The 27,465-nt window shown below is 39.4% G+C and overlaps 4 protein-coding genes across 7 annotated transcripts in view; 2 read left to right on the top strand and 2 right to left on the bottom strand.

Moving 5' to 3' along the window:
• The window catches only part of LOC119479479 (zinc transporter ZIP11-like), a 161,075-nt gene extending 147,876 nt beyond the window's left edge, over nt 1-13,199 (top strand). For all 3 annotated transcript variants that reach the window (XM_037755116.1, XM_037755114.1, XM_037755115.1), the window contains exons 7-10: nt 3,823-3,892; nt 11,822-11,920; nt 12,444-12,602; nt 12,764-13,199. In XM_037755116.1, the coding sequence (XP_037611044.1) occupies nt 3,823-3,892; nt 11,822-11,920; nt 12,444-12,602; nt 12,764-12,842 (407 nt within the window). In that variant the 3' untranslated portion in view covers nt 12,843-13,199. The remainder of the gene's footprint in view (nt 1-3,822; nt 3,893-11,821; nt 11,921-12,443; nt 12,603-12,763) is intronic.
• On the bottom strand, nt 5,584-8,647 carry LOC119479478. Its single transcript, XM_037755113.1, has 4 exons — nt 8,510-8,647; nt 6,569-6,842; nt 6,240-6,362; nt 5,584-6,146 (listed from the first exon to the last, which is right to left on the bottom strand). Exons 1-4 carry the CDS (start codon nt 8,608-8,610, stop codon nt 5,697-5,699), a joined length of 948 nt encoding a protein of 315 aa, XP_037611041.1. The 5' UTR covers nt 8,611-8,647; the 3' UTR covers nt 5,584-5,696.
• A 1,867-nt stretch (nt 13,200-15,066) lies between the features above and the next one.
• Nucleotides 15,067-18,685, bottom strand: LOC119479872 (ankyrin repeat and SOCS box protein 12-like). Of its 2 annotated transcripts, none has more exons than XM_037755845.1 (3): nt 18,529-18,685; nt 16,902-17,672; nt 15,067-15,356 (listed from the first exon to the last, which is right to left on the bottom strand). In XM_037755845.1, the coding sequence occupies exons 2-3, from the start codon at nt 17,662-17,664 to the stop codon at nt 15,205-15,207; spliced, it is 915 nt and encodes a 304-aa protein (XP_037611773.1). In that variant the 5' UTR covers nt 17,665-17,672; nt 18,529-18,685; the 3' UTR covers nt 15,067-15,204. The 2 variants fall into 2 exon arrangements, with proteins under 2 accessions (XP_037611773.1, XP_037611774.1); XM_037755846.1 differs by having other exon boundaries at nt 16,902-17,669; nt 18,529-18,678.
• A 2,389-nt stretch (nt 18,686-21,074) lies between these two features.
• Nucleotides 21,075-27,465, top strand: part of pkd1b (polycystic kidney disease 1b) — a 36,841-nt gene continuing 30,450 nt past the window's right edge. The window contains exons 1-10 of the mRNA XM_037755796.1: nt 21,075-21,232; nt 22,505-22,685; nt 22,777-22,979; nt 23,062-23,180; nt 24,350-24,497; nt 24,578-24,843; nt 24,933-25,691; nt 26,721-26,852; nt 26,961-27,136; nt 27,270-27,406. Of these exons, the coding sequence (XP_037611724.1) occupies nt 21,157-21,232; nt 22,505-22,685; nt 22,777-22,979; nt 23,062-23,180; nt 24,350-24,497; nt 24,578-24,843; nt 24,933-25,691; nt 26,721-26,852; nt 26,961-27,136; nt 27,270-27,406 (2,197 nt within the window). The 5' untranslated portion in view covers nt 21,075-21,156. The remainder of the gene's footprint in view (nt 21,233-22,504; nt 22,686-22,776; nt 22,980-23,061; nt 23,181-24,349; nt 24,498-24,577; nt 24,844-24,932; nt 25,692-26,720; nt 26,853-26,960; nt 27,137-27,269; nt 27,407-27,465) is intronic.

Genomic DNA, 27,465 nt, shown 5'->3' with positions numbered 1-27,465 from the left:
AAGCATCTTACTGCTCATTAAAGTGGCAGTAGTCAGTATATTTTTGGCATCATTGGGCAAAGATTCCATAATAACCTTTCAGCATATTGTAATTCAAGTGTTCTGAGAGATAACTAGACTTCTACATCTCTTCATGGCTCTGTTTTCAGGCTTTAGAAAATCTAGCTTGTGATGAGAGACTTTGACCAATCACAGGTCATTTCAGAGAGAGAGAGCGTTCCTATTGGCTGTGCTCCGGTCATGTGATGGGAACTTGCCGTTCCTTCACCAGATTTCACAATTTCGGCGTCACAAACTTTCTAATTTTACAGCTAAACCGTGCACTACAAGATGATTCTGAAAACATTTGAGGAGAGAAATAGGCATTAACGTCACATAATATTGATTCATATTTGATCAGTGCTGCCTAGTTTGACCGTTTGGTCGGAGTTCGCGAGTGATTGACAGCCGGCTCTCATAGGCGGCAGCTGGACAGCGGACCTCATATCAGCTCTTACTGCTTGTTTTTCATCCGGTCTGTGAAATCTTGCAGATGCCGTGAGGAGCACTGGAGGACACAGAGGCACATGATTTTTTTCAGGTTACCTGTTTCATGTACTACGTTTTATAAAAATAACTTTTTTTAATCATATTTGCTCCAATCTCGCCTACTTCAGCTTTAAGCACAAGAAAACAAAATTGTTTAACATAAGAAATGTGGAGAACCTTCTGTTCTTTTTTCAGGTGATTACCACTAATTGGGTTAAAAGATTCACATCGTCTAAAGGTGGCTCCAGAGGTGGCCATGTGCAAATTGAAAGGGTTAACAAGTTAGTATGCAATGTCTGCATACCAATAGGATGAAACTACAAAACTTGTCAGAGAAGTGTTAGTTTAATGGAGTATTTTCAGTGTTTGAGGATTTGATCAGTGGGGTCACATGTGATTCCAGATGCTGGCGATTAATCTGTGGGAACAACTCCTTGGTGTTTGCTCATATGTTAGGAAATTAGCATTGTAATAACCTACTGTAGCTGTCAATGGGATGACAGGACGTGGCTGCTTGTCAGCGTATGAAATGCAAAATATCGAATGGGTAATAGATCTGACTGCAGGTGTGCACAAACGTTTACACACACATACTTCTTAAACACAAGAAGACCCTCATACAGTATAGATACATCATGCACTGTGACCTTTTCACTTTCTGTTTGAATGGTGTGTACTTTAAGTATGCATGACAGGCATCTCAAATGAGGCAAATGGGGACATCAGAGGAGAGGGATGCGGCCCAGGGTGTAAAGAGCATGCACAGAGGGAACAGACAGGCACTTTAACAACGGACACAACTGTAGGAATCCCTCTCAGTGCAGCTTTCCTGTTGCAGTTGGATTTTTGATCGATTGATTCTTTATTTGCGTGTCATGCACACAGAGGTTCCAACCCTCATGGGTTTACAAGACACCAAAAAGGGTGTCAAAAATATAATAACGGTGGCAGCTGTGGCTCAGAGGTAGAGCGGGTCGCCCACCAATCGGAAGGTCGGAGGTTCGATCCCGGGCTCCTCCAGTCCACATGTTGAAGTGTCCTTGGGCAAGAACCCCAAATTTCTCCTGAGGCCATCAGTGTGTGAATGTGTGGGTGAATCCTGACATGTAGTGCAAAATGCTTTGAGTGGTCGGAAGTAGGGCTCTATATAAATGCAAGTCCATTTACTATTTACCATAACATTTCATTTACTAACAAAATTATAGATTATTATACCACTCTGTCTCAAACAAATATTCTGCTTTCTCTCCCAAGCTTGGCAAATAAAACCTGCTACAAAGTTTTTCATTCGTCATCCAGTCAAAATCAATCGATATAAATGGACTAAAAAGAACATCCCTTATATCCCCGTAGACAAGACAGTAAAACAAAAAGTGAACCTCATTCTCAATTTCACCTAGCTCACATCTGTCCTCCTCTGGAGTGGCATTAAACCTGCCGGGTTTCTAGGGCTAATGTTAATGTTCCAGAGCGTAACTGTGCACAGAGGGATCTTTGTCTTTTGTTTGAATTATACTTCACATAAAGTTCCACACTATAGTTATTCTTTATGAGACGATAAGTTTGTAACTTTTGTTTACACCATATATCAACAGACCTTTTTCTCTATGCATGAGAAACATTTTGCTCCTAATATCCTGAATATCACAAAGCAACCTGTTCTGAAAAATGACTGACATAACTACTGCATTACTCTAAGTAGAACTGCAGTGATCTATGTAGTTGAACCTTACAGTTAAAAAAGTACGACTTTCTTTCTCATTTATATCTCCGTTATGGATCAGTAGTTCAGCAAATATGTTTCATTCTACCGTCCACAAGGGCTGCCTCTGCAGATGTGTTTAAACCATTCTGGCTTCTGTTTGTAGTTCGTTGTAGTGCTCTGCACGTAAACAGTTGGTGTGAAGTGCAAAAGAGGCGGAACGCATTGGCCGAAATGCAATCTCGGAACCCACCGTTTATTAAAAAATTAACTGTTAACTGAGTATCAACTGGCTATTTGTGAAACAATCCGGTCATAGACGTCGTCTCTCAACTCCAACTCCATTCTTGCGTCTCAAGTTGCTAATCCTACCTTCAACAATGACCAGCGCACTGAAGAGGAAGCTTTGGCCCGGATATTCGTTATCCAGATATCTGCTGGCTACAACAGAAGTGATATTACAAATCCTACAATAGCGAAGGCAAGTCCCACCCAAGCCAAAGGAAGAGCGCCGGTCGTTGATCCCAACTTTCGTAGTGGCCAAACGGCGGTACTACAACTTCTGTGTCCGTCATGTGATGCCAATGGGCCCAAAAATACTTTTTCCCGTAGACTTACATTGGGAAAGAGACGTCTGTAACTCAGCGGATAATTTTTTTAGGTGAATCAGCTCTCCAGTACGAACACTCTAATAGCCCTTATTTAAATCATTAGGTTTTAAAATTGTAAAACGCACTAATAGCCGAATCCAGAGTTATTTCCCTTCCTCCGTTCATGTGAATGAGACACAGATTGAGGCTGGAGTGCAAGCCGTGACGACGGCCTGACGTTAGGACCCCATGACCGAGTCATTTGACCGAGCGGACGCTACTGCGCATGTTCCATGTGCCCAAGATCCGGGTACTTTTCCAGGCGGAAGTTGCCTCCAACGCTGTATCCAGTTCTCTTAATACATCCATGGTCCCACCCTACTCTGACTAGCCCTACTTTGCCCCTGATTGGCTTACCCTGATGTTCTTACCCTAACCCTAACCAATCTCCCTCCTACTGCCTAAACCTAACCAATCCAACCAACGAAGTCATTGAGCACTAGCCAATCGGAGGCAGAGTAGCGCGGGCCATGCCTTCACTATAGCAGGATTCATAATTTAGCACACCAGAACCCCCGATATATTGGCCGTTGCTCTCAGAGTTTAAATCGTCGTCAGACCGATAGCCAGTCGGTTCCAATATTGCATCGGTAGAAACCTGACGAAAGAAGACCAAATAAAAGAATACAACACATTCCTCTGAGTGGAGATCCCCACAGACTGTTGCTGTTAAGTAGATCGCAGTGTTCTGTCTGAAAGAACAGACCAAAACCTTCATGTACTATATGAAGTAAATCACATGTCATTCCAGGCCTGTAGTAGGTTTTTTATTCTGCTCTTGATACCTGTTTCCCCCCGTATCGATTTGTTCACTTATATTCTTATTGCCAACATTGCCCCTTCCTCTTTCTCAAAATGTTGTTTTTCCTACGTAAGAGAGTGCTTCAAAGAAGTCAAAGGACAGATCATAGGGATCAATTGTCTGTGTCTTTTTATCTGCAGAGGGTTTGGCTGTGGGCGTTGGATTCGGAGCCATTGGAAAGACTTCATCTGCTACCTTTGAAAGCGCCAGGTAAGACTGGTATCAAGGCAAAGAAACATACATGCAGTACACATTTCACTATTGAATATGTAAAGAACAGCAGACTTTCTGTACAGCACTTCACCTGGAGACAAAATTGTGGATGATGTGTTTGGAAGCGCTGTGATTGGTTTCCCAAACCTGGAACAGTAGGTAATCATAAGAATACAAATTGTGGTTTCCTCAGCCTTGAGATAGTTAAGTTTAGGTATAAAGGTAATACGTCTGGGATTAGGTAAAGGCTTGGTGTGTTTAAGGTCACTGTAAGAATATGGTCAGGTTTTACACCTGTGCCCATAACTGTGCTGTTGTTGTGTGCTGATGACATCTAGTGGTTACATTATAGTAGTGCAGAAGCAGTGGCAGGAAGATATGTAGAACTCTGCTCATACAGAGCTGTCAGCTGTCCGGAGGAGCCATAAGTGAGTGAGCGGGAGTCTGTTACCGACCGACAAGCCCCCTTATTGGATATCGGTTACTGATTGGACGCTGCTGACGATCAGACTGATTTGATACATGTCAACATCACTGGAGTTTCATACCAGAGTGAAGCCAGATAACAGATTACAAGTTGTATAGTTTAGTTGTCTTCTGATTCACCATCTAGCTAAAATCTGTGTTAATTGAATAACAAATGGACCATGTAGATGGTAAAGTGTTCCAGCAGCAAAAGGACCTACAGTATCTCTCCTTCACACACCGCGGGTGAAGTCGGGTTTGATGTGAGTTACATCATTTCAATTTTCCCTAAAACAACAATATTTTCTAGTGTCAGAAAATCCATTTATACAGGCACTAATAATGAACAACTAATATAAAGGCATTGTGCCAGTAGAGATGGTTCCTGAGCCTCTAAGCAGGACTCAGTCCACAGTATAAATACAGACCCCGGGTTGTTACTCATGTGCAGCTGTTTGTTAAACAGGCAACAGGCTACAGAGAGAAAACACTGCTGCTCTGCCACTGATAATAACTGTGTCTTTATTAATATTATTTGTACAGTTCAAACACAAACTCCTAAAGTCTCTATAGCTGTTAAAGTCGACTGACAGCTGATCCAGCTGTGGACAGCTGCAGCTGTCTTCAGAAACGGACGTCGTGACGCTTCAGAAGAAAAGCCATCTCATGTCTCTAAAACCATATTTCCCTGCTTCCTCTCTCCTTTGCATCTCTTTGTCGCCTCCCGTGGGCGGGACTAAGACGTGAGGAGAGGAGTCGAGGAAAGGAATTGAGCCGGTACAAACTTCGAAATGGGAAAGGCCTTATGTTAACACGTTGATTTTTAGCAGGTTTAATGTTTAGCAGGTTTAATGTTTACCATCTTCCTTTGTGTCTTGTGCTGTGTGCCTCTGACATCTAGTGGTTACATGACAGTACTGCAGATAGAGGTGGCAGTTGTTTGGTTGGAGATCCCTGTCTGACCAAAACAGGTGTCACCTTGGTCTTTTCCCATTTTACCACCCACCTATATCAATCAGGTGGAACCAGATTGTCATTTATAATTTAAAAAGAAAACGGTCATCGTCTCCTATGTGTCTCTATATCTGCCTGTGTCAAATTAACAAAATCTGTGGAGTTAAATATGCTGTTGAGTGCAACACCACCAGACTGATCCCCTCTGAGGTCATTGATCATTGTAAATAATCCAGGATAAAAAAAATTAAAACAGACAAAAACAAATACAATCTTTCATATTTTATTGGAACTTAAAATTTAGTGTAAGGATTTTCCTTTGAATCACCACAATGTTTTTTTTCCGAGGGACTCATGGCTTCACAAGCATAGATGGTCTTTGTCAGATTTTGACACGAAAGGTGCCATGTTGGTTCACAAGAGTTGGAATATTCGCTGCTAAGTCTGAGAAATAACTTTTTGCCCAAGTAAAATGATGTTTCGAAAACATAGTCTCAACTATTTCACTTCTACTGAATTTGCAATCCCCCCGTGCAGGGAAACAATCAACTGGGAAGTCAAAAATCTTGTTCTCTTCGTAAGTCAGACAACAAATCGCATTGATCATATCATGATCTTTGTGCACATATATAACAGTTTGGAGGTAGCTCTTGTATTTCTCCAGAATAAGGTTGAGCTGTTGCTGATAAAGCCCCGCTGCTTGCATGGCTCTGGACCCGGCTGCCACCTCTAGACGAGCCTGATGGATCAACATCTGGGTGTGGAAGGCAGCTCCGTTCACCCACTGCTTGAGAAACCAAGTGTTCATATGTTCATCTCTCAGCATTGAATTCTTAGAAAGACAAAAACATAACATATGGATGTTATTCAGTTATCGGAATGTAGGATGATCCTATAGCCATGAAAGAATATGACTGCTGCGCACCTTTAGCCGTGTAAGTTGGGCACTAAGATCGGTCTCTATTTGCCGGGTCTCAGCTACTTGAAGCCGTGGTGTCCCCAAGTTGATCTGCAGACGCTTCAGATACTCCTCCATCAGGTCTCGGACCTCCACAGTTGAGGAGAGGAATGTTGAAATTCATGAAAGTGAATTTTGAGTGTTGGTCAAAAAAACATGTTTTCATAAATTCTTAGATAATGAAATTGAAGGTATGCATTTAAAATACTAAACCTTTAATTACTACCATAATAAAGTTTAAAAAATATGACCACATTGGACAACCCCAATATCCCCAGGAAAGATCAGGGTCTCACCTCATTGGCCTTCTCCGGTGCAAACACCCTTTGCAACATTTCAGCCGTGCCCATGGTTCGTTTCCCTAAGGCATTCCCAACTGTCTCTAAGATCATGGAAATGACGAGAGCCCCCAATCCCACAGCGTTAGGCACCAAGGTGAGCCCACCCAGTGCAGAACCCAGCTTCTCTACAGTAGTTTCAACATCGCTGAATTCTCCGCTGTATAACACTTGGTCTCTGTAACCATCCAGAACTTCATTTGAATTGAGTCCAGAGTACCTTTGCAGGGAGCTAAATGCAGAGTTAAATTCATTAGCCTTCTACAAATAATAACTTTGACTGGTGGAATACAGAAAGAGAAGTTTAACATTTCACTTAGTCACTTCAAAACTACTGTACAAAACTTCTGTACAGAGAGAAGCCGAATGTGACATAACAAGTCTAAGAGTCTACAGCCATTCTAGCCATGCATCTCTGTGAAGCTGCACTTTGGCACAGCGGTGCTTTGAGCTAACTGCTAACATCAGCGTGCTAGCCATGGATGTATAATAAGACCTGGATACGGTGCCGCCGCGCAGCCTTGTATCCAATTTTTTCCAGTGGTCTTTCACGGTATTGCAGCAAAAAATCCCTCTGCGGCCCAAAAAGCATACTCCCTATAGACCCTCATTGTAAAAGAGACATCTCTCAAACTGTTGACAGGACACCTTGAACTGCAAACAAGGTCAATTATTCTTTCTATTATGAATTTTCGATCCGTGGAGGTTTTATATTTGTAAAGCTTTACTCGATCCGAGAAAAGAGATTTAAAAATCTGTGAAGTCACCACAATGTAAAGTCTATGGGCCGAGCAGGAACTCGCGAAAGGGGCCAGCAGGAGAAACACTGCTGCTACTACTACTACTACTAATAATAATAATACTAATACTGCTACTACTACTACTACTACTACTACTACTACATATTCAGTGGGCCAAATCCCCCAGAAGTGAACCCTCGCGCCAGACGATCAGTTCTTATTGGAATGAGTAGGCGTAATCTTAGGGTCCTGTATCCAGTTCTAATAAGACATCCATGGTGCCAGCTTGCTCACAATAGCCGCGTTTCCATTCATATATTTGTATGCACATTTTAAGTATTGCATTAGGAAAGCTGTATGGAAATGGCAAAATTCAATGAAACTTCCTCAATTGCGAAAAAAAAAAAGTTTTTACGCCTGCTTGAGGTGGTTTTGATGGGCTGAATGGATTATGGAAACACCTTAGCCGAATAACTTCTGGCATAACGAACATTTAACTCACATGACTGATCAGCTGTTTCTATGTTGGCGTCTTCTTGAATATTCCCATAACGTGTTAATGCTTGTCTTCGTCTCCGGACAACATGAAACCTGGCCAATAGCTGACATGAAAGAACAATTAAAACCAATTGAAACAAATTCCTGAAGACCTCTCTTCATTTTTCTATCGTAGATGTCTAGATGGCCAAGCCGACTTATTTTGTTTCCGGTTTGCAATTTCCTTTTTCTCCTCTGTTTACTGGCGGATTACAGCCATGCGTAGCCTATAGCGACAACTTCTGACCAAACTACGCTGTAGCCGAGTTTATTCACTCAAAACCAGTTGATGACCTAATTTGCGTTTCTGTTTTTGAGACATTTCAAAAGTCCGCTTAAAAGTGAAAATTGAATGGAAACGCGGCTAATTACAACGCTAATATGATGATGCCTGACAGATATAAACCTAATGTAGTATGCATTTTCTAACTAGCGCTAACCCCAAAGTACAGCTGAGGCTGATGGGAATGTTGCAGGTATTTGGTCATCAACCAATATTACAAATTACAAATTTGACCCGATGATGGTGCTAGATGGAAACCAGTAAATGGTTTATATCTTCAAACTACATTTAAGTTAAAACACAGACATGCATTTGCCTTTGGACAGTGAACGTTCTTACCGATCAATTCCAAAATCGTTCCATTGACTTGAATTAAACAGTGCGTCAGAGAACTTGTCAAGTTCCACCAGTCGTTCCTCTGGAGACAATTTTTGGCCCATTTTTATAAGAGCAGAGGACTGTTTGTTCACGCTGACTATTCGTCTTGGACGGAGCCCTAATGTTCTGTGCATATTGTGTAACATAATGTAATTAATGGGAAGGCTGCATCCAAAATGTTCTGTAACTTTCTGCTAGCTGTTTCCTCCTGTTTCCAGCCTTTATGCTAAGCTAAGCTAACCAACTGCTGGCTTCAGCGTCATTTTGAAGAGACAGACATGAGAGTGGTACAAATATTCTCTGCTGACGCTCTGCAAGAAAGAGAATAAGTGTATTTCCCAAAATGTCCCAAAAAGTATTTCAATTTCACAATGCAAATCAGTCTTACAAAATCTGTCATGACTGTAAAAGGCACTAAACACTAAATCAGCAAGTAAGTGTAACTTATTGTTATTTTTCAAGTCATAAGAATTTCGATATCAAAGAATGACTCAATACATTTTGATATGTTAGAATTAATCATTTTTAATACTTTCATTTGAATTCTCACAGGTTATTGATTTTAAATGCAATTATTTAGAGAATGCGTCATTATTTTGAGATACTGTGATCTTGATACAATACTGTGATTGTTGCCATATATTGTATATATATATATTGTCCATTGTTCTAAGCTAGATGAGTTGGCAGTTAAACCTACACCCAGAGTAAATCTACTGAAGACCAGCCAAATCACTGTTTGAATTCATTTACCACTTTTCTTAAAATATGTTCATCATGAGTCCGGTGTGATTCAAGAGTGCATCACACCCTTATTACAAAAATAACAGCTTCAATCCCTGTGGAGCTAAATAAGCCATAGCAATGGTTGCATACAGTATGCCTTGTAACCTTAACGTAACGTTATAATGTTAGTTCCCTTAAATAATGTAACAAAACACAATACAAGCTAACGTTACAGTAAACTAACGTTAAAGTAAACTAACGTTACAGTAAACTAACGTTACAGTAAACTAACGTTACAGTAAACTAACATTACAGTAAACTAATGTTACAGTAAACTAACGTTAAAGTAAACTAACGTTACAGTAAACTAACGTTACAGTAAACTAATGTTACAGTAAACTAACATTACAGTAAACTAACATTACAGTAAACTAACGTTAGCTTTATAATCGACTTTACCTGATTGTATCTGTTTGTCAGGAAAATAATTTAGATCAGACTTAGAAAATGGATCACCAGAAAAAAAAATCTTGTTTGCCTTTCAGGGCTTCCGTAAGTAGTTCATGACATCAGTGAAAATTGTGTGAAGTGTATAGAAATCTATTTTCCAGATCCAGATTTCTGTTTTTATACTAAGCCCTTATTACTTGTTCCTTCTGCAGTCATCTAACTTTCAACGAAATATCACTACAAATCTGCAGAGTAACAAACAAACGAATGGGAATAAAAGCACAAACCATTTGGAGGTCTTAACTCACCTAGTGAGAACAGAACTGTAAAAAGATTCAATCAGCAAAGGATCAGTGGTTATTGGTTCCTCTATCTGAGTAGGTTTGGTATATTTGTCCTTTTAAATAGTAGAAACTGTAGAGGGTTTGACCAGAACAGTTAAAAGTTCACATTGCACAATTGAGAAGGCTTGTTGACATATTGAAGAGTTAAGAGAGGGCAATAACATCTGTTTTACATGCAAAGAACAACGGTATGCTGCTAATAAAATTCATATATTGCTTACACTATTCGTTTTTAGTGAAAAGATTCAGACCATATCTCTTTATGACAAATGCCAAATGCCAAGATTCACCTTCCCACACTGGCTAGCCCAAATGATAGTTGGAGAAATTAAGTCGATTGATGCACAATTGTTAGGACCTTCATGCCAATATACCCTTCATACAACCAGTTAATAGAACGACTTGTTCCCTCTTTGTAAATAATCCAGGATTAAAGTCCTCATGACAGTCTGTTTTTCAAAAACACAACAACAAAATCAACTTTAACACACTGATGCAAAAATCCTAGATTCAACATTTCCATAAAAAGCAATAAGAACAGGGCACTGAAAACTATTGGATGGATTGTCACAACATTTTGTACCAACATTGATGGTCCCCAGAGGATGAAGCCTTCGGAATTTGGTGATCCTTTGACTTTTCCACTAACATGAAATTGACATTTGTGGTTTTTGGTGGCATGTCTTGACAACTATCAGATTGATTGCCGTAAAACTTTGCACAGATATTCATGGTGCCCAGAGGACGAAACCTAATGACTTTGGTGATCCTTTTTCAGTAGTGCCACCAGCAGGTTAAAGTTCTCACTTATCGTGTGAAATATCTTAAAATCTACTGGAATTATTAGTACCACATTTTATATAGACATTCATGGTTCCCAGATGATGACTAATGACTTTGGTGATTCCTTTATTTAATCTAGAGTCACCAGCAGGTCAAAGTTTTCTCTTGTCTTGTGAAATATCACAACATATACTGGATGGATTTGCACAAAACTTTGTACAGACATTTTTTTGTGAGATATCTCAACAACTATTTGATGGATTGCCATGTAACTTCCTACAGACATTCAAATTCAAGTACAAGTTCATCAGGTCAAAATTTTAATTTTACTTTTTCCTTTTACCTGCAAAACTAATGACATTCCCATCAGCCTCAGCTGTACTTTGTGTTTACTGCTAATTATTATTACAAATGTTTGCATGTGTACATGCTAAACTACGATGGTCAACATGGTAAAAATTATAGCTGCTAAACATCAGCATGTTAGCATTGTCTTTGGAACATATTAACATGGTAACATTAGCATTTAGCTTTAAGCATCCCTGAGCTTTACATCATAGAGTTGCTAGCTTGGCTCAAGATTCTTAATTTTTTTCTTGGTTGTGTCTAGAAACTAACCAACAAGTTGCGAAACTCTTGTGAAATGGTTAAGGGTTACCTTCTAGACTCAACCTTTTTCGTCCACTTCATCAGGTGAGATGTTTTGTTAATGGTTTCAGTGACTCTGTTATTCTGTATTTCTTTTCACTTTTGAGTTTCATGCAGAAGGAAACTAAACTTCAACATGTGAACACCTGGTAGACGTCCACAGTAATGTGTCAGGCAATGTATTAGTTAGTGAAACTATATCACAAAATCTACCGTACTGTAGGTCCTCAAGAGGTAGGTTGTTGGTATTTGTCATAAAGAGATATGCTCTGATGTCTTTTTTTTTGTTTGTCTATTTGTGTGTGTTTTTTTGTCCCCTCAGAAATTTGGCCATTGGTATTGGCATCCAGAATTTCCCAGAAGGCTTGGCAGTGAGCCTGCCGCTCCGGGGTTCAGGAATGTCAACATGGAGAGCCTTCTGGTAAGGAAAAACATGCATCTGTGTCAAAGTACAATAATTTAACAACTCATTGCAAAGGCTTGGGCTGAGTACAGATAGTTTAAAGGTGCTCTATTTGATATCCATAGCATTAATATATCAGGAAACAATTATTTACTATGTAAAGATATAGAGGAGTAATGTCTACCTGAGCAGAGAATGAAGTCGCTCTCCCTCTGTTTGTGTTGTAATCCGAGCTTCTCTGTGCTTTGTTGATATCACCGAGCCGGCCGCGCCTGCCTTTTAGTGCATGTTCATGCATGTGAGCGTGCCCCACTTGCTAGCTCATGGCCGCAGCTCTGCACTGTGCTCATACGGCGGTTACAGCTGACCAATAGCAATAGTCTTTGTTTTCACTGTTAGCACTGTTAGCTACGAGCCGCCATCTCAGCTGTCGCCATGTTGACAGCCGTGCAGAGGCAACAGAAATGCTCCCAATCTCGCGTTTAGCACCTTTGAATTTAAATTTGGACACTGCAACTTGACTGTTATTGTTTTCCGTCAGGTATGGCCAGCTAAGCGGCATGGTAGAGCCTATTGCTGGGTTGCTAGGCGCCTTCGCTGTCGTCTTGGCAGAACCTTTGCTGCCGTATGCGTTGGCGTTTGCTGCCGGGGCAATGGTTTACGTGGTGGTGGATGACATCATACCCGAGGCTCAAGTCAGGTGAGAAGAAAAAAGAGGGATCAAAGTAGATTTAAAGTAGTCGAGGTGGATAACAATTTTCATTACAGCCAGATTAAAGAGGGAAACACATATAAGGAGTCTTTCAGCATCTGTCTCTCTACCTAATCTCCCATTTATTCGCTTCAACTCGGTGTCACCAGTGGAAACGGGAAGCTGGCATCCTGGACCTCCATCCTGGGCTTCGTAGTGATGATGTCACTGGACGTCGGGCTGGGCTGAACTCACCGTGACAACTGGCGCCATGTCAACAGAACACTCAATGGCCATGATGTCATCACTGTGCTGCTGACCTCGGTTTTTAAAAAAGGGGACCAAATGAAGTGTTTTTATCGTGAAACGCTGTTTATCCGTTTTGTTTGAATTGTTGCTACTTGAAATTCAGCAGTGAGAACAGAAACACAGAGCTATTTTGTAAAACAAGTAGTGAGGATGACTGTACTTGAAAAGATCTCTTTAATGTGTTTTTTGTTTTCATGTGTCACTTTTTTACAAATGGAAGACATTTAATTTAGGAATGCATTTACAAATATTTAATGAATGTTCAGTAACACTTTATAAAAAACATTTATAAATGGTAAATTGATAGTTAATTAAACTTAGTTAATAGTTATTTTACTGTTGACAAAACAATGAAATGATAATTAATAATGTTTACTAATCATTAGTAATGCCATAATTAATGTTATTTGTACGGTTTATTGTTGCACACATAACATTTTATATACTATAAATATACAGTATATATATATGTACATATATATATATGTACATATATATATACTGTATATACTGTATGTGTATGGATTTGTTAATGATTATGAAATTGTTTGTAAAACATCTATAAACATTACATATATATATTTGAAACACTTTGTTACGGTTTATAAACTGTCTATAAACATTATTTGGATGGCTATTATGAAGTTGCAACTAATAATTATAATACCTTGTGAAATGGTTAATAAATACTTTGTAAAGCACCTTCAAACATTACTTAGATAGATAGTTCATACTTTGTCAATGGTTAATAATTGGTTTCTGGTCCATCTATCTATGTAATGTTTATAGATGTTTTACAAACAATTTCTTAAAGGTTTACAAATCATTTGGTAATTCTTAACAACTACTTAATATAGTATATCCAATGTTATAATGTGCGCAACAATAAACTGTTAATAAATAGTTTACTAATGTAATCAGAATGTAATTGTTATCGTCTCTTATCAGCCATGATACAATATAGAATATATAAACTAATTATTTCATATTACACAAATAGAATAACATAAATTACAGCATTACCAATAATGATTAAACATTAATTATAATTTCATAGTTTAACAGTAAAATAAATATTAACTCATTTTAATTACCTATCAATTTACCATTTATAACCGATGGTTATGATAAAGTGTTACGGAATATTATCCTGATTCCAGAGCTTATGAATGTTTTTGTTGAGTTCTTTTTATTTTAAAACAAACATTCTCAGTTATGAAAGTTAAATTATTGTTATTTTTTTAGTTCACTTCTTCCAGTTTTTGTTTCCCCGTGATGGCAATACTTGAAGTCTGGTGTTTGATTTGGTAATTTATGGGACGACCAATGAATGATTTGATTTTGCTTACTTGCTTATTCCAAATGTGATTTTTTTTTTTATGAGTTTTATGCAGATTATAGTAATTTGTTGACTTACTTAATAATACTAGTCTCCTTTTCAGCCAAATGTAGTGCCTTCTTCTTTTCAGTGCGCAGACAGTCTGCTGCCATCTACAGGCCAGTTGGAAGAATCACATGTTGAGGTCCATGTCTAATTGTTTAAATGCTGAAGTTAACGCTGAATAACATGTGAAGTATTTATATAATTAAACAACCAATTGATTCTCAGTTTTCTTCAGTTTATATGCCTATAAATGTATATAAATATTAAATGTATGAAATGTCTAAGGAATGTTCTATAATATAGCTATATGATGATGTTAACATTTGGCTCAAAGCACTACTGTACAGCCTCACAGAGCCTCTAGCATGGCTGTAAAACAAAAAACAAGGGGTTAACTTAAAAATTAAATATTTTCTTAAAGTTTACTGGCAAATTTAAATAATCAGAATCTGTCATGTATATGTTATAAGTATATAAATGACTGAGGAGACCTGAGGAGCAAGTCTTTACACTTTGAGAGGGTTATACGTGACTTTTATTCTTAATTCTAAGAATGAGAGTTAGAATTACGCTATTTTCAAACATTTTTACACAAAAATATGCAACCTGACCTTGAGTCATTTTCAGAATTGTTTAGCTTTCACAGGACAAAGAGCCCTTCTAAAAGAAGCAACTAACTTGTGATGAACATGTGACTAACTCCCAAGAAACAGCTTCCTTCAGAGAGGTCTTCTTCCAATAGCTACAGGGTGAGTACTAATAATAAAACATAAGTACACGTACACTTATCCACACATTTAATGTTTTGACTTAAGAGTCAGTCTTAACAGAACAGCACATGAATAGACATTTAAAACAAAAGTGGTTCGTAGAGTTAAATAAAAATGAATTTACACGATGTGCCTCCGGCTCACTTGGCTACAGAACAGTGACCGGGACCGGCTTGTGTTGCAGGAAGTTAATGAGACGCGTTGGCATGTCCAGCTGCTCGATACAGTGGATCTTGTTGATCTTTTTGAGGTGTTCTCGGACAGCGAGGCGGCACTGTGAAGTCAAGGCCTTTGGATTTCCTGGTGATGACAGGAAAAAGTTAGTACTTGGGTAACACAAAACAATATTATAAAAAAAACAGACTCCTATTGCATTGCACTTCTTTATCTAACAAGATCTGCTTGGGGGTCACATGAATATTTTTTTGTGGCTGTTTGTGATGTTTTATCTTGCAAATTGAAGTTCTGCAGCAATAACCTGTGTGCCCTTTAACACGTGTAATTGTTGGACGACTTTTTTTAAAGTAAACTTCACCATCATGAAGAGTATAATTACATACATAAACTGTCTGTCTACTGCCGTGCTGTTGACGCATGATGTAGTATGCTCACGTCACCGATACCCGGTCCAGCTATTTGAGTCAGTATCGGCCAGATAAGGATCGTTGCATCCCTAAAAATATTCCGTCATTATAGATAAGATAAGATAAGATATTCCTTTATTAGTCCTGCAGTGGGAAAATTTGCAGTGTACAGCAGCAAAGGGGATAGTGCAAAAAACAAGATGCATCAGCTTACACAGTAGAAAAAAAGAAAAAAAAAGAGCTAGACAAAGTGTAACAAAATATGAACCATTTAAATAGAAGGAAGTATAAAAGCATTCATTTATTATTGGAAACTGTATTCCCCGTATATGTAGACTTGTATCTTTCCTGTAGACACATTGTAAAAAAATGTCTTCTTGGGAAAGATACAAATTTAAAATTTTTAAAAATGTCATGACCTGCTGTGAAGCGATTAAAGAACAGTCAGTGTGTACTGTAACATTTCGGGGATCTATTATCAGAAATAGAATATAGTATTCATAACTATGTTTCCATTAGTGTATAAATCACCTGAAACTAACCATCGTTGTGTGTTCGTCAGCTTAGAATGAGCCCTTCATATCTACACAGGGAGCGGGTGCTCTTCCCGGAGGCCGCCATGGTGCACCGCCATGTTTCTACAGTTACAACGGACAAACCAAACTCTGACTCTAGAGAGAGCCTTTGCCGTTTCTACGTTACCTGAAGGCCACCGTAGTTCTCCGAAACGCTTGTGAAACTGCGATAACGTGAGCCGCAGGGTGTAAAACCGTGGTACCGACAGCCACCGTCTGTAATCAGTTGCTCCTAAAGTAGTGTTTTTATGGTAAGGATGGCCTCTGAACGAGGGCGAACAGCGTTACCACGGTTTTGCACTCGGCGGCTCACGTTACCGCAGTGTTGGAAAGGGAGGAGTGAGCGGAGGGGTGCTCAGTTGGTTGCAATCTGCACTCGCAACTGGCTTTATTGCAAGTTAAAAACTGTTTATTTTTCCCTACAAATATTACCAAATGACTTTGTCCTTTCTAGGAAACTTAATAAATTATTCAGAGATTACAGGCCCATAAAATAAAGTGGTAACAAAATATAATAAACTATTTCTAAATGTTAAGATTATAACTGCTCAGCTTCAGTAAGTCTTAGTAAGTCTTACTTTGTTGTGATTCAACCTGTTCAAAACAATTGGTTGCTCCCTAACATCCTGTTTGAGGATGGGCACCATCCAGTAGGTTTAAAAACAGACACGTCAAATGTGTGATACCTCTTTCCCGCAGAAGCAGCTCCACCGCCTCGTTCTGCTTCGTGGACTTCTCGATGATCAGCGTAGGGAGGTAGACGTTTGCACCGAAGTCGATCAGGAGCTGGATGTACTCCACGCCACAGCCGTGCCTGAGGCACATCTCTAGCACAGTTTTGGGCTGCTTGATAGAACTCAGCAGCTTTGCATCCGTGCAGTTGTAATCTGGGTCCGCCCCGTAGAGGAGCAGCAGTTTGAAGCACTCCATGTGCCCGTAAACGGCGGCCAGGTAAAGCGGCCCGCTGGACACCCTGGCGCTGGACGTCCAGAGCAAGACTTTGGAGCGGGAGTTCACCTCCGCGCCGCGTTTAAGCAGTTCCTTTAATATCTCCACGTCACCCTCCCGAGCAGCGGTGAGGACGGGGGAGCAATTGTTGGACGCATTCCCGTTGGGGTTGGCGCCGGCTCGGAGGAGCGCTAAGACACAGTCCAGGTATTTCCCGCGGACGGCTGCGAAGAGAGGCGTCTGGGCCTTGACATCCACACAGTCTACCAGGGCCCCGTGGCCCAGCAGCACCTGCAGGCAGCTGAGATGACCTTTGGACACGGCAGCGTGTAGAGGCGTGCCTGCGATGCCCCAGCCACCTCTGCAGTTGATGACCTTCTTGTAGACTTCTTGGCAGAGCATCTCATCAAGGAGTCTGTCATTGTTTTGTAACACTGCTTGTCTGAGCTGGGAAATCTCACAACTGCTCTCTTCTTCTGCAGAGGTCCTTAGTTGGATCATAGAACCTGCTGGAAATGTCAGACAAAATTAACTACACACCAAATATATATGTTTGACAAAGGCTTACTTTAAGCTATGTGCAGTAACTAGCCTGATTTTCAACCCTACAAAACAGATCTTTCAAATTGCACATATAACAATGCAGATCTTGAATGAGGCTGACAGGTTGCTGTGAACTCATTTATTTATATAATAATGACTTTTACATAAAAGTGTGACCATTTAAAAACGTTTGAAATGTGCTACCTGTAACATCCATCATCAACAATAACTTGTATCCATTACTCCTATAAGCATAGAAAGCATCAAGACACCCTGCATGCGCTGCACCACCTCCAGAGAAGCCCACTACACCAGACTCCCTTCAAAATGTTTCACACATTAAAGTTGAACGGCTTGTCGACCAGACACACAAGCAGTGGGTCACAACACATTCTCCTTAATGATTAAATAGGGTTTCCTGAAAAATTCGGCGCACACATAATCTATGAAATATTACAAAATTAAGTGCAATACCAATTTCTAAAATGTATGTCTCCTAACACGGCGTCGTTGTGAAATACAAAAGATGGGGCGAAAAAACGCAGCTTTATAGCTGTGCCTTGGTGTGTTGAATGAATGGCGAACTGACGACAGGCTGAAAATACTCTGTATACACGGGATCTATTTACTGTCTCGGTTTAACACTGTCACGTCATGCTAATACCCCCGACAGGAAGGACTTCACTCATATCCAGCTGAAACAACCACCGATACATACAGTTACGTATTAAACTCCGAAACTCGAGTTTCCTGTTTTCTAATGACTTGTGGCATCACAGAGAAGCTGTTGTGTTGTGTTTTCATGGTTTAATATCAGCCTACCTAAGATGTGTCAGGTCACCATCAGCTGCTGCCTTCATCTTCCTGCTTCTTCTTCTGCTTCTTCCTCTTCTTCCTCGTCGTGTTAGTGTTGTGCTTCACACTCACTTTAATGTCGCGTTGCTGCCCTCTAGTGTTTTTGACTGCTATTACAACATGCAGCCACTGGAACCATCAGAGACTTTTACAATGTTTATATATGTTATATGTATATATATATATATGTATGTATATATGTGTATATATATGTATATATGTATATATATGTATACATATGTATATGTATATTCATGTATATATATGTATATATATATATGTGTATGTATATTTAAAACTATCATAAAGTGAATGATTAATTTTGCATTAAAATAATGCATTAAAAAACTCAAAATAATAAACTAGCAATCAAAAGCTTATTCATGAAGCCCCAAAATATTAAATACATTTAAAAAAAGACTATATGAAATAAATAATCACATGAATAAATTCTGTGAAATAAATTTATTAACTATTAGATTGTTATTTCATTATTATAATATTATTATTATTATTTTCATATTGAAAGTTTTATTGGAGTTATTTTTTATTATACAAATTTGAATGTTTAATGCTCTTTTTCAACTGTCACTATTTAATAATGTCATATCTAATTATAATTATACTTTTATTTCATGTCAGATTTTATTTTATTATTTATATTTATATGATTATTATTTTATATGAATAAGTGAAATGGAAAAGTAAATGTTTTTACTTTTGAAAAGAGGCATTTTGAAATAAAATTTTATAGAATTAAATAAAAGATAAACTCTAATTCAACTCTGTTTTAAACACGAAGATGAAATTGATGAAGTAACATATGATGGTAAGTTGGGTTTTAATACTTTGTCAAATCGTTTCACAAATTATTGGTTTATTTAGATATTTTACACAATGTATTCATATGATAATTTTTGGGAGTAACTTTACTTTTAATATCTATTTAATATTGAACATTTATGGGTAGGATTGCATTACATTTTAGGTGTCACACTGCTAATATATGGCTCTTAATCAAAGGGAGCTATGTTTAAATATAAGTGATCTCATAATGGAAACTGTAAATATTAAAGGAGGAATGATTTCTGAGATGGAATATGATAAACAGACTCATTAGTAATTGACAAACAAAAAGATATTCCAATTAATAATTCATCATTTAATGAGAGCGTAAGGAAATATAATTACTAATAGACGCATTTAATATTCATTTTATTGCATTCTGTAAATGTAAATTGAATTAGTGGCACACTCCAGACTCCATAAAAATCTCAGCTTCACAAAGTTATACCATTACGCAGAGATGCAGAGGACCGGTTGTGGGTGAAATGAAATGAGGCAGATTTTATGTATTGTTGAAGACGGACTAAAGTTGGATTTAAATGCTTAATCAGAATCAGAAATACTTTACAGTTACATATCGCTCTTGTATAAACATAAAAAATGTAATAAATAAAGGAGTATGTAACAAGTAAATTATGTACATAATGATACAATATAAACAAAATATATGTAAAGAAATATAAGTACTAAAATTAAAAATAAGAAAATGAGAATATAAAAAATAGGAAATATGTACAAATATTTGCATTAAGATGTGCAATAAAGAGCATATAGCCACAGTGCAAAAAAGTAAAACCCTGTGAACTACAGATTATATACTGTCAACGCATTTTAAAAAAACAGGACAACGTTTTAGTCAAAAAGTTGCGTACAGAATAAATGTATTAATACTTTCACTATTGGAATTTAGGACCCCATTCAATGTAACCAATACAGCTCGCTCTTGCCGGATCTCCTGTGACGGGAGAGGTTCCTCACAAAGAGAGATACAATTGTATCCATGGCAACGGACTGACAATACTCAGCTATGGTTGCCTTATCGCTGCCTTCAACTTTATCTGTCCCCTCTCCAGGCAACCCTGATGGCATCCTGTCTTTTAAAGCTATATGTCTGTTTCTTTTTGCATGTGCGTCACAGAGCCTTTTGTCTGCTTAATGATGAGGTCTCGGAGTTATAGAGCTCAGACAACACACTGTGGGCACAATGCAGGAGAAAATAGTTTGAAACATCTTCCTTTGACAACCCAGCAAAACTCTCTAAATTCTTAAAACGTATAAAAAAAGCAACAATTTGCACCCAAACAACACTGCTACTACAATGCCTCTTTAGCTTGAGGACCCTCAGCTGCATCCCGCCTCAGTGAGTCTGACTGACTCTATTGAGCACCAGGTTTTACAACATGGTAATGAGCAGCGCTGGCCTCCTCTGTCCACTCTGCTTCTATGGCTGTTGCTGAGAGACAAAGTAGAAGTCACCCAGGCGCTCACACAGAAAGAGAGAGAGAGAGAGAGAGTGGAGAAGAGGCCTTTAAAACAACGACACCACCATAACTCATGGTGTGTTTGGAGGACGAGGGGGGGGGGTGTTAGTGGAGGGAGATGAGAGCATGGAAGACAACACTTTACACTTGTACAAGAGCACTGATGAGGATGAGGGGAGGGAAGAATCTGCACGTTTGATGGAATGAGGGAGTGTATTGATTTCTACAGTGGTGATTTTTCTCAGGAGGATGTGATGCGCTCTACAAGATGACAGGTACACTGGTGCCACAGAAGCAGAGACTGTGGATTCTGTGCGTGGTTTTGATCACGGCAGCAGCTGGAGGTGAGGAGCTTCATTTTATATTAAGACCAAAACATGAAGTTTTATTTTGGGAAAATTCTAGTTTTGATCGCCAATCCCTGGAGCTGGACACTTGTGATAACTGATTGAGATGTGGAGTCAGTCATGATTGACTGCTGTTATGGCTTCAGTATTTTAGTGCAGAGGTGTCAGATGGTAATGATGGTATAGAGGTTAATAAAGGCTGTTGTGATTTTGCAGGTATTGTGTAATATATACAATAACTCAGTAGTTTCCACACAACGTTTTTGGCTTTTGACCCCTTAAAAACGCAGGATAATCTAGTTATGACCCCTCGCCAGACATCACAAGAGTCATTCCTCCATTTCAGATTGTTTTATTTAAGGTATTGTTAAAACCTGAAGGAGTAAACATATTCAGTATACCCCAAAAAATTGAGAACAGTGAAAAAATAAACTTCATTTGGGGTAACAGAAATCTTTTTCCGTCTTTCTTTCTGTTTTCCTTTTTTATTTCTTTCTGTCTTTCTGACTTTCTTTCTATCTTTATGTCTTTCTGTATGTCTTTCTGTCTTTCTTTATGTCTTTCTGTCTTTAATTCTGTCTTTCTTTCTTTCTTTCTTTCTTTCTTTCTTTCTGTCTGTCTTTCTGTCTGTCTTTCTGTATGTCTTTCTTCCTTTCTTTCATGATCATGTGACCCCTGAGGTTTATCTTGGGACCCCTTTAGGGGTTTCCGGCCCTCAGGTTGGGAATCACAACATTAACTTAAACTATACATTATTTTAGACTTTTAGTCTAAATTCTGCTTCCACATTGATGCATCCATAGTATGATGAGGCATAATGAGTGCTTTTACTTCTGATACATTAAGCACATTCTGCTGATAATACTTCTGTACCTTTATGCTGCAGGTGCCATTGCAATGCCATTTAAATCTAAGATATTGTGTTACTCAGGACATTTTACATGGAGAGTAATACTACTCACTTTCTCCAGCTATCGTAGTATTGTTTGTACCGAAATGTTCAGCTCAAATTTCCTGATTAGAGCAACAGGTGATAGACAATCATCACATAATCTTAAAATTAAACATTGCAGGTGAAATGTGAGAATGTGTGTAATCAAAGAAAATGTGCAAAATGTGAAACATCTGTCCTATAACATCTGTTTTGACTGCCTATTAAACTCATGTGACTGTTGAAATAAATGGTACATAAAAAAGTGGATTGAATCAGCCAACATGCTCACCTCACAACGCATTTTATTTATCCATAATTTATGTATTGCCTTCCAGAGGACGTTCCTTGTCCAAAAGGTGGTCGGATCGACCTAGCCAGCCGGCGATGCTATTGGCTGTCTGAGAGGACATCCTCATGGCCTGAGGCCCAGAATTCATGCAGAGAGACTCGGGGAGGAGATCTGGCATCTGTTGACAGCCTGGAGCTGCAAAACTTCATCCACTACTCCTTTCCAGTGTGAGTGCTACGAACAACGTGTCTCCTTTCATGTGTTTATATATGCTTCTATTAATATACCCTTTCCACTTTGTTTTCGTGTTCGTTTTAGTAAAACCACTGTGTGGGTATGGCTGAAGAGATCAGGAGGAGAAGGGACTGACCAGGTTGTGGAATCAGTAAGTCCTGCATGGTGGGCCAGAGGCAGTGAGAGTCAGGGGGGGTGTACTCAGATGGCCTTGGGGACACAGGGACGATGGAGGAAGGCTCAATGTGCAGGACGATACCTCTTCCTCTGTGAAAAAGAAGTAACCGGTAAGACTTTTATTCCACTGGAGAACACCAGAGACACACATTCATAGAAAGCACTGACTTTGGCTAATCCCGCTTCATGCAGAGTCTTTACCGTCTGTGGACAGTTACCTGACTGGATTGGTTCTCATGACCGGCATCTATACTCAGACCCAGATCCACCCCTTCCCCAACGTCCCAGAGATTGGACAACTCGCAGTGGAGGTCGGTAAAGTGTCAGCCTAAAACGCTGGTTACCAACCATAAGAGGTCACAAGATAAATTTGAGATGAAAAAAGTATCTGACAAGAGAACATCACTCCTTAGTTCTCACAGCTCACAGACCTAATAAACCTCTGATGAAGGGTTACAGGTTGGCATTGCTTGGTTATAAAAGGTCAGAAACTAAAAAGATTGGGAATCTAGTCGGTTAGACTGTTATCAGGTCATCAAATGGGCGTTATCAGTGGTTATCAGCCTCATACATGTGGCTCAGTTGGGGCCTGCTACACCTACTAAAAGGTTTTATTATCGATTCACATGGCTGATCACCGAAAGAAGGAATCAGAGAAGATGACAACGACCTCTAGCAACCGTAGTAATTATGACAGGAGCAAAAGTGGAAGTGAGTTATTGTATAGAGGTGGGATGGGACACTAACCACAGTACTTTTACCCAGGAGACCGGGGTTCACATCCTGCGTGAAACCAACTACGTATGGATTAATTCCCTTATATGTTAACTCTTTTATTTAATTTTCCCTTTAAATTTATTTTTGCATTTATTTTTATTCATTTATTTATTTTTGCACTATTATTTTTTAATGTATGTATTTATTTATGTATTTAAAATATATTTAAAATAAATACATTTAACAATTAATAAAAATAAATACATGAATAAATAAAGGGGAAAATTAAACAGAAGAGTAAATAAATAATATAATTAATACAAAGGTAAATAAATAAAGAAGCAAATTAAAACAGAAATATCAATTTATGTCACATTTGATCAATTTATTAATGGCTACATTTATTTTTAATATTATTTTGCTACATTTATTTATTTATGGAGTCATATATTTATTTTTTTATTTTTTATTGTGGCAAGTTCTGTCCTCCATATTACATGGAGATTGTGCAGAAGCTAACTAATAAATTGTAATAGATTTTTTTAAATCCACTAATTGAGTGAGCTATAACACTAGCCTACTGTACATGTTGCCATTGACAGTGCATGAAAACTAGTTGGCAAACAATATCCAGTTTTCTATAATTATTAGTATTAAAACTATATAATTCAAAGGTATATTATCATGGTGTAATCCCCCCGTGCTTGACTTTCAGAGTTTAGGGTTGTTGATTGATATTCTGTTGCTTCTTTGACACCCACAGATGCAGCTGTTCCCGGGGATGTGGTTCAGTCATGCAGGTCAGTTGGTATCAGTGGAGCTGGTGGTCCAGCCCAGTCCAGTCTCCTCTCTGGCCCGAGTCCAGATCCTCCGACCCTACTGCAGCCCCAACCAGCACCTGGTACCTCCAGGTACAGTGCTGCACTTACTATGAACTGGGAGCTCTTGTTTGTTCGGTGCTGCAGGTAATAATCTCCTCTTTGCTCCTCAGGTTGCAGCTCTCTCCTTAATCCATTCAGCTGCTGCTCAGCAGTACCGCTGTGTAACACCACAGGGGGCTGCAGCATGGGCCAGTACTGGTGCCACCTGCTGGAGGCCTGTGTGCCCACCACTAGTCCCTGCAGCCCCTACGACTCCGCAGCAGGGGCCCGCGGCTTTGCTTTACCGCCCAGATACCCTGAGATACCCCCCTTCTACCACCTGGTGGCAGACCTGCCTCTGAGAATAAACCCTAGCTCTGAACTAAAAACTCTAAGCGTGAGTTGACCTGCCGCCATTATGAATTTATGATGTTCGAATACAAAAATATATTAAAAATACACATTTTCCTGTTTTTTCGGCAACAGCTGCTCCTTCCAGATCGAGCGATCATGGTGTACCCTGATGATATCGTGGCTGTGCAACACACTCGCGACTCTGGAACATTCCTACATTGCCTGAGCAGTGGAGCTTCTCTAAACTCCCCCTGGCGCCAGAGTTACATGTCCCTTAGGAGGACGGAGTGGGGGGGCTGGTGGGAGGGAGGCCTCACTTCCCTGCCCCATGGAGGCCAGTGGGTGGACGGGGTGCTGTGTGATCTGAGGATGCTGTACGAGGACAATCTCCACAGAGGTACCGATGATAACTTTGGCTTCACTCACAGAGAGTCAACCACAGCCCCAGATGTTTGGGCCCTGACAACTGGTCCTACTCCGAGTCTGAAATCTAAATTTGGGCTTAACGTCATCCACCCCGTGCCAGACGAAAAGAACCAGATTCACGTCCAAATCAACGTCCCAACACTCATTGCTGTTAAGGTCCTCTCTGGAGAGAAAGCCAGGAGCTCATGGTCAGCCCCAGTTCTCCAGACCGGCGTCCCCTTCCTTCCATCTTGTCCCGAAGAGGTGTCTGAGTCTTGGGCTGGCTGTAAGAGGCAATCCCACGATGCCTGGTTCTCCTCTGTGACCCTGGTGCTGCCCTCAGTCGGGGTTCAAACACTGAACATCAGTGTGATGGATGCAGTAAGCTCTCAGAGTGTGAGGGTGAGGGTTTGTGGCTACGAGGCAGTAACAGGGCTTAGTGTTGAGCCACATGGATGCCTAAGGACGCTCGTAGATGCTCCAAAGGTGAGAATGCAAAAATGTATTTACAACAAACACATTCTGTTTATTTGACCAAATATTTTTAGTAAGGTTGTGAATCGATTAAAATATTTAATCGCGATTAACCGCATGATTGTCGATGATCAATCGCACATTTTTTATATCTGTTCAAAATGTTCCTGAAAGGGAGATTTGTCAAGTCTTTAATAGTCTTATCAACATGGGAGTGGGCAAATATGCTTGCTTTATGCATATATATGTATATACAGTATTTGTTATTGAAAATCCAATAACAACACAAAACAATGACAGATATTGTCCAGAAACCCTCACAGGTACTGCATCTGGCATAAAGAATAAGCTCAAATCATAACATGGAAAACTGCAGCCCAACAAGCAAGTCAGTGTGCTGACTGACACATGTCATGCCAGAAAATGATTTGTAACAGAATGATCACAATTTTCAGGCATGTCATTTGCGTGATTTAGGCAATTATAGGCTACTATTGTTTCCGATAATGTGTTTGGAATGTCTAATATTCTTGTTTATATTTGGAATTAGACTGTAAGTATAATGATTTACGGATGTGTTATAGAAATGATCTCCTTTGCATTATGGCTATGCATTATTTTACATGCTCTGTGCCCTAGATTATAAACCAGCCCAGTACTTTTTACCTTTGCTATTACCACGGATATACAGTTGTCTACAGCTGTAGACTATAAACTGACCGATACAGCTTCAAGAAGCTGCACACGCTCCCGTGAGTGGCAATCAGTTTATGGCGGATGATCACTTTTTGGCATGACACCCCAAACCACATATGATTATCATAAAGTGGGCATGTCTGTAAAGGGGAGACTCGTGGGTACCCATAGAACCCATTTTCATTCACATATCTTGAGGTCAGAGGTCAAGGGATGCCTTTGAAAATGACAGTTTTTCCTCGCCAAAATTTAGCACAAGTTTGGAGCAAGTTTGCAAAAAGGTATCTTAGTTTGGTTATATATTATCTGACATTTGTATCTTTTTGATGTTTTTTTACATTGTAGTCATTTTTAGCCAAAGTGGAGAGTGGTTCCTCAGTCAAATTCACGTGGGTGGTTGATGACCTGGAGAAGTTTGCCCATGAAGGAGATTCTTACAGTGTAGTGTTCAGGAAACCTGCTGAGTATAAGCTCAGGGTAAGATAATTTAGCTGTCTCTATGATGTTCATGATTTATCAATAAATTACATTTATTTACATTCTGAGCTCTTTTTTTCCCGAAGTAACCTGTTATCTTTCTGCTAGGTGACAGCTTCCAACCATGTGAGCTCCCAGAGCCAACAAATCCTCCTGACTGCTGACGAAATGACCCCACTGGCTGAGCCTGAGTTCCTGTTAGTCAGGGAGGTCATAGCTGTGAATGCTGCACACCTCTACACCCTCAGGGTCAAAGTGGACATCTCCTTGCCTGTCACCTTCAAGTAAGGCATTGCATTTTATCATAAATAACCCTTCAGAGAACATCATTGGGATGGCATACTTTATACCCTTCACTTTGGAATAAAGACTACCACTTGAAAAGTACTAAATGTCCATGTGGTCTATGTCATGTAGATGGGATTTTGGGGATGGCAGTAGCAAGGTGATCCACACCCAGTCCGCTCCATGTCAGACCCTGGAAGAGCCTATGGAGAGAGGAGGGAAACAAGTGTATGTCCAGGATTCGGTGAACTATACATATCCCATCCCAGGTAAACACACTCACAAGAACTATTAAAGCTAAAGCTGCACGTATCAATATTTTTTATAT

Source organism: Sebastes umbrosus, chromosome 20 (genome assembly GCF_015220745.1).
Source record: "Sebastes umbrosus isolate fSebUmb1 chromosome 20, fSebUmb1.pri, whole genome shotgun sequence".
NCBI lineage: Eukaryota > Metazoa > Chordata > Actinopteri > Perciformes > Sebastidae > Sebastes > Sebastes umbrosus.
This window is presented reverse-complemented; position numbering and strand designations above follow the sequence as displayed.